This window comes from Hevea brasiliensis, chromosome 16 (assembly GCF_030052815.1).
Source record: "Hevea brasiliensis isolate MT/VB/25A 57/8 chromosome 16, ASM3005281v1, whole genome shotgun sequence".
Classification (NCBI taxonomy): domain Eukaryota; kingdom Viridiplantae; phylum Streptophyta; class Magnoliopsida; order Malpighiales; family Euphorbiaceae; genus Hevea; species Hevea brasiliensis.
In genome coordinates this window covers 14,793,963-14,799,404 of record NC_079508.1, presented here as the reverse complement: position 1 = coordinate 14,799,404, position 5,442 = coordinate 14,793,963, and the positions used below count along the sequence as shown (strand labels likewise).

Genomic DNA, 5,442 nt, shown 5'->3' with positions numbered 1-5,442 from the left:
ATAAGCCTAGGGGATAAAATTGGAGCGTACCACGTGTACCATGCCCGGGAGACATCGTTGTGGGGCCCCCGAATATTCGGGATGAGCCGGTAAACCCAAAAGCAATGGAAAAGATAACGAAAAATCGTCGCCGCTTATAGGCGGTTCCATAAATCTCGATGTAGTAAAGGTCGTGTTTTGAGGTCTATAAATACGTGGCTTCTGATAAGAGACTTGCGCATTCAACCATCCAACCTTTCTATACGTGTTGTTTAATACTATCAACACTCCGTCACTTCCTCTTCTCCTTTAATTATTTCTGTTTTTCTTCTCTTTGAAAACCAAAAAATTGCCATTATTTTTATCTTCTTTGGTTAATATCTAATCTTTGTTTTATTTTTATCTTCTTTGGTTAATATCTAATCTTTGTGGGTGTTTTGAGTGTGATTTTGTTACTGAAAAAAGCTTAACTATGTGTGGGATCCTTGCTGTTCTTGGTTGCTCTGATGATTCTCAAGCCAAAAGGGTTCGCGTGCTTGAGCTCTCTCGCAGGCAATTTTCAATAATTTTAATTTCTATCATTTCCACTCTCTATAACTCATTATTTTTGTTTTCAAGCTTCGTTTTCAACTTTTTCAATGGCGATATTGCTTTACTAAGCTAAAAACATAAAGAAAAGTCCTGTTTTAATGACATTATTTGGAGAAATTCTGAGCTACATTCATACAGTTCATCTGCGGATTCGTTACATATTAATACATATAATATATAAATATACAGATATTTCTCTATTAATTATTTTAACATATGATTATGGGGAGATTATTAGGTGTACGGATACATCATTCTCTATATTATAAAAAAAATTTATTTTTCTATAAAAAAAAATTACTATTTTTATATATGTTAGAGTATTTTATAATCTTCTAATTATGATGATGCATATTATGATAATTAACTTCATATCTATTTTTCATAAAATATATGTTGGATTAGATTCACCTAAAAATGGAGTTTAATGATGTAAACTGATGTATAATATGATAAAAGTATAATATTTTAAAAGTGGGTGATGATTTAAATATCATAAATCGCTAAATCAAAGAATGATATTTAATAATAAAGGTCAAATTATTATTATTATTATTATTATTATTATTATTATTATTATTATTTACAACTGAGAGTTAAAAGGTTAACTTGGAATACTGAGAGAATATGCAGATTGTTCAAGGAACTTAGATTATCAATTGGAATGATAACAGATTGAAGCACCGTGGCCCAGACTGGAGTGGGCTCTATCAGCATGAGGACTGCTATTTGACTCATCAACGCTTAGCAATTATTGATCCTGCTTCTGGGGATCAACCCCTCTTTAATGAAGACAAAGCCATCGTTGTAACGGTAATTTAAAAAAAAAAATAAATTCTGGGTTGTAAATTTGATAGAGTGAATTTTCTTAATTATAACAAAATTTTTTTTATCATGAATTAATTTTGATAGGTGAATGGAGAGATTTACAACCATGAAGAGCTGAGGCAGCTTTTGCCTAATCACAACTTCCGAACGGGAAGTGACTGTGATGTAATTGCCCATCTGGTGGGTAAAAGTGATTTTTTTTAATATATATATATATATATATATATATATATATATATATATATATATATATATTTATTTATTTATTTATTTATTTTTTTTTTTGTGGGGGTTTGAATCTAAAAGCAGAATTTGCATAAATATGATTAGTTGATCTGTGTTCTGTTTTCATATTTCAGTATGAGGAATATGGGGAAAATTTCGTGGACATGTTGGATGGAATGTTTTCTTTTGTTCTTCTGGATACTCGTGACAATAGTTTCATTGTTGCTCGTGATGCTATTGGGATCACCTCCCTCTATATTGGTTGGGGGCTTGATGGTAAGATTTCTCCCTAGAACAACTTTTTTTTTTTTTTTTTGGATTTGATTTTGAATTTGATTTGGTTATATCCCTTATTCATTGATTGTCATATTCAGGCTCCATTTGGATCTCATCTGAACTGAAAGGTTTGAACGATGACTGTGAACATTTTGAGTGCTTTCCACCTGGGCATTTGTACTCCAGCAAGTCAGGTGGATTAAGGCAATGGTATAATCCACCTTGGTTTTCTGAGACTATTCCCTCAACTCCATATGATCCGCTTGCTCTAAGACGTGCATTTGAAAATGTAAGAAAATCAAATAGCAAAATACCGTTAAAACTTCTGTGGTTTATAGCTCAGAAACTTTTGTGGTTTATAGTTCAGGGTTTGTTTATTATGTGTGTGTAATATGCGCAGGCTGTAATTAAAAGGCTAATGACTGATGTGCCTTTTGGAGTTCTGCTTTCTGGGGGCCTGGATTCATCACTGGTGGCCTCAATCACAGCTCGCCACTTGGCTGGTACAAAGGCAGCTAAGCAATGGGGAGCTCAGCTGCATTCCTTCTGTGTTGGTCTAGAGGTTAGTGGAATAATCTTTTTCTAAGTGTGATTAGCGGTTTTAACAATTTTATTTTATGATTAGCGGGGTTAACAAATTTTTTTTATGATTAGCGGGTTTAACAAATTTTTTACTCATATTTCTATCTGTCATCTGCAAAGCAGGGTTCACCAGATTTGAAGGCTGCAAAAGAAGTTGCAGATTATTTGGGTACTGTTCACCATGAATTTCATTTCACTGTTCAGGTCTGAAAAGTAGAAACATCGTTTATTTAAAACTTTGTTTTCATCATTTGTGATTTTTTCCCCAAGATGTGAAGGCTAAAGAAAATTTCTTTGGGGTGTGACAGGATGGTATTGATGCAATCGAAGATGTGATATACCATATTGAAACATATGATGTCACAACAATCAGAGCAAGCACCCCTATGTTCCTTATGGCACGTAAGATTAAGGCGCTTGGAGTGAAGATGGTCATTTCTGGTGAAGGTTCTGATGAGGTTTTTGGTGGGTATTTGTACTTCCACAAGGCACCTAATAAGGAAGAGTTTCACCGAGAAACATGTCGCAAGGTAACTGTATCAGGCCTAGCAAGATATCTTTTGTGATTTTGTTATACCTTATAGGAGACGTAACAAGAGATATGGTTCTATTGTGTTCTATGCATACAGATAAAGGCCCTTCATCTGTATGACTGCTTGAGAGCTAACAAAGCAACATCTGCATGGGGTCTGGAAGCTCGAGTGCCCTTTTTAGATAAGGAATTTATTAATGTTGCTATGGCTATTGATCCTGAGTGGAAAATGGTAAATTCATTATTTCATTTCATACAAGTTTTTTTTTCTTTTTTAATTTTTGTTGGGATGATTCTTTTTATATATTAATATTAGGGAATAAGATTTTAATGATTATTAATTATTTTTTATCATATATTTTTTGATCAATTTCAGATAAAACCAGAACAAGGACACATTGAAAAATGGGTTCTTAGGAGAGCTTTTGATGATGAGGAGCGTCCTTATCTGCCAAAGGTGGACATACTTTATTGCCCCTTTATACCCACAGATCAAATTAATTGCTTCAATTAATTTGCCTTGTTTGATTTCCTGCAGCATATCCTGTACAGGCAGAAAGAGCAATTCAGTGATGGTGTTGGCTATAGCTGGATCGATGGACTCAAAGCTCATGCTGCACAACATGTATAGATATATAAACTTTCTTATGTTCTATAGTTTGATGGTATAAGGATCCTAGGTGTGAGGTTTCCACTTGGGATGTAAGGGGGTAACTAGTAGGCACGCCTATGACTCTGCTTAATTTAATAATTTCAGGTGACAGATAAGATGATGCAGAATGCTGGGCACATCTTCCCTCATAATACCCCAATTACCAAGGAAGCCTACTACTACAGAATGATTTTTGAGAGGTTCTTTCCACAGGTGATCCAACTGAATTCGTCATAGTCCATTCTGCAGATTGATTATAAGTCTAGTATGCTGATGATATTTGATACTAATTTAATTTTCATCCTTGTTACCACTTCTTAGAACTCAGCCAGGCTGACTGTTCCTGGAGGAGCAAGCATAGCCTGCAGCACTGCGAAAGCTGTTGAATGGGATGCTGCGTGGTCGAATAATCTTGATCCTTCTGGCAGGGCTGCATTAGGTGTCCATCTTTCAGCTTATGACCCAAAGTCAGCTACTGTCAGTGCCGAAATAGTTCCACCAAAGATTATTGATAGCATACCAAGGATGATGGAGGTTAGTGCTCCAGGGCTTACAATCTTAAGCTAGTAGCTGGTGAAGGCCTCAAGTATTGGTGAATTCGAGGTTGAAAGTGATTGTGTTATTTAAACTTTAGTGCCCTTGATGTATAAATATGGTGTAGTTGTGTAGAAATTGCAAAATAGTGTCCATGTATTGCTTGATATCCTTTGTCTTTTGATTACCTTGTTGTTTTGATGCATGGTATTGAAGTGTGTTTTCTAAATCCTGTGGTAATCTGGATTCATAATGTAAACTTTCCTTTTCTTTCTATAATGAAGACTAGCTATATTTTTTCCCAATTTGTGGCACGCTTTTTTTAATATATATATATATATATATATATATATATATATATATATATATATATATATATATATATATGTTAGAAAAACTTGCAATATATTCATTACAAAAACAGATGTCCAGATGGAGAATGAATGCGAGTAATGTGAAAATGAAGTTGATCTCAAACCATTTTTTTGAAAAAAAAAAAAAAAAGGGAGAGAGACGGGTCAGGTTCACTGCCAACCCAATCCGATGATAATAACTGAATTATAGAGGGAGAGAAGAAGCAGGAAACGTACACAAAATAAGGGAAATAATGAACAAATAAAGCTGAGAGGAAAAAACTTTCTCACTAACAGAATCACATAATCAAAATAATATTCTTTACAAGAGAAAGCAACAATTTGTAGGCCCATAAACATCTCTTCTTCAATCTTTGTGTCTAACAGAAACAACTAATAGCAACTATTAATGACCTATTTGGCGCTGTAGTATGGGAGTGAAAAAGCTGATTTCGTCGAAAAAGTAAATGCCAAACCTGTTTAGTTAAAATTGCAAACCTGAGTTTTGTGTAGCGGAGAGTCAGCGTTTCACAAACCACGTTTCATGCATGACCGGACAATGCCACAATTCTTAAGGTGTTAGCAACCGAGATTGTTTTCCAGGAAACAAAAAAATTTTTTTTGTGGTGTTAGAAAAAGCAAGTTGTAGCCTGTTTAGCACTTGGTTTTAACTCAACTCGACCTAACCCTATCCATTAATTTTTCAATTGGGTAAGATTATGGTAAGATTTAACTCTATTTAGTGTTAGTTGGGTGATACGTGTCTGCTTTTGAGAATACAAAGGAAACTTAATGCCTATTTGGTATTGCTATTCCATTTTGCTGTTTCTGTTTTTAAATTGCTGATTACAAAACTGTTGTTTAAAAAAAAAACAGTTTACCTTTTTGAT

At 34.2% G+C, this 5,442-nt stretch overlaps 1 protein-coding gene across 1 annotated transcript; it reads left to right on the top strand.

The window, feature by feature from the left end:
* Window positions 1–209: 209 nt before the first annotated feature.
* Window positions 210–4,504, top strand: LOC110661858 (asparagine synthetase [glutamine-hydrolyzing] 1). Its single transcript, XM_021820656.2, has 13 exons — window positions 210–531; window positions 1,245–1,383; window positions 1,483–1,578; window positions 1,758–1,899; window positions 1,998–2,188; window positions 2,300–2,461; window positions 2,605–2,685; window positions 2,790–3,011; window positions 3,111–3,245; window positions 3,390–3,470; window positions 3,552–3,638; window positions 3,771–3,878; window positions 3,987–4,504. The coding sequence occupies exons 1-13, from the start codon at window positions 452–454 to the stop codon at window positions 4,230–4,232; spliced, it is 1,770 nt and encodes a 589-aa protein (XP_021676348.2). The 5' UTR covers window positions 210–451; the 3' UTR covers window positions 4,233–4,504.
* The last annotated feature ends 938 nt before the right edge of the window (window positions 4,505–5,442 follow it).

Coding starts and splice junctions, on each gene's coding strand:
- LOC110661858 (XM_021820656.2), top strand. CDS start 452: ATGTGTGGGATCCTTGCTGTTCTTGGTTGCTCTGATGATTCTCAAGCC. Junction 1,900..1,997: donor TATTGGTTGGGGGCTTGATG/GTAAGATTTCTC, acceptor TGTCATATTCAG/GCTCCATTTGGATCTCATCT. Junction 3,879..3,986: donor TTGAGAGGTTCTTTCCACAG/GTGATCCAACTG, acceptor ACCACTTCTTAG/AACTCAGCCAGGCTGACTGT.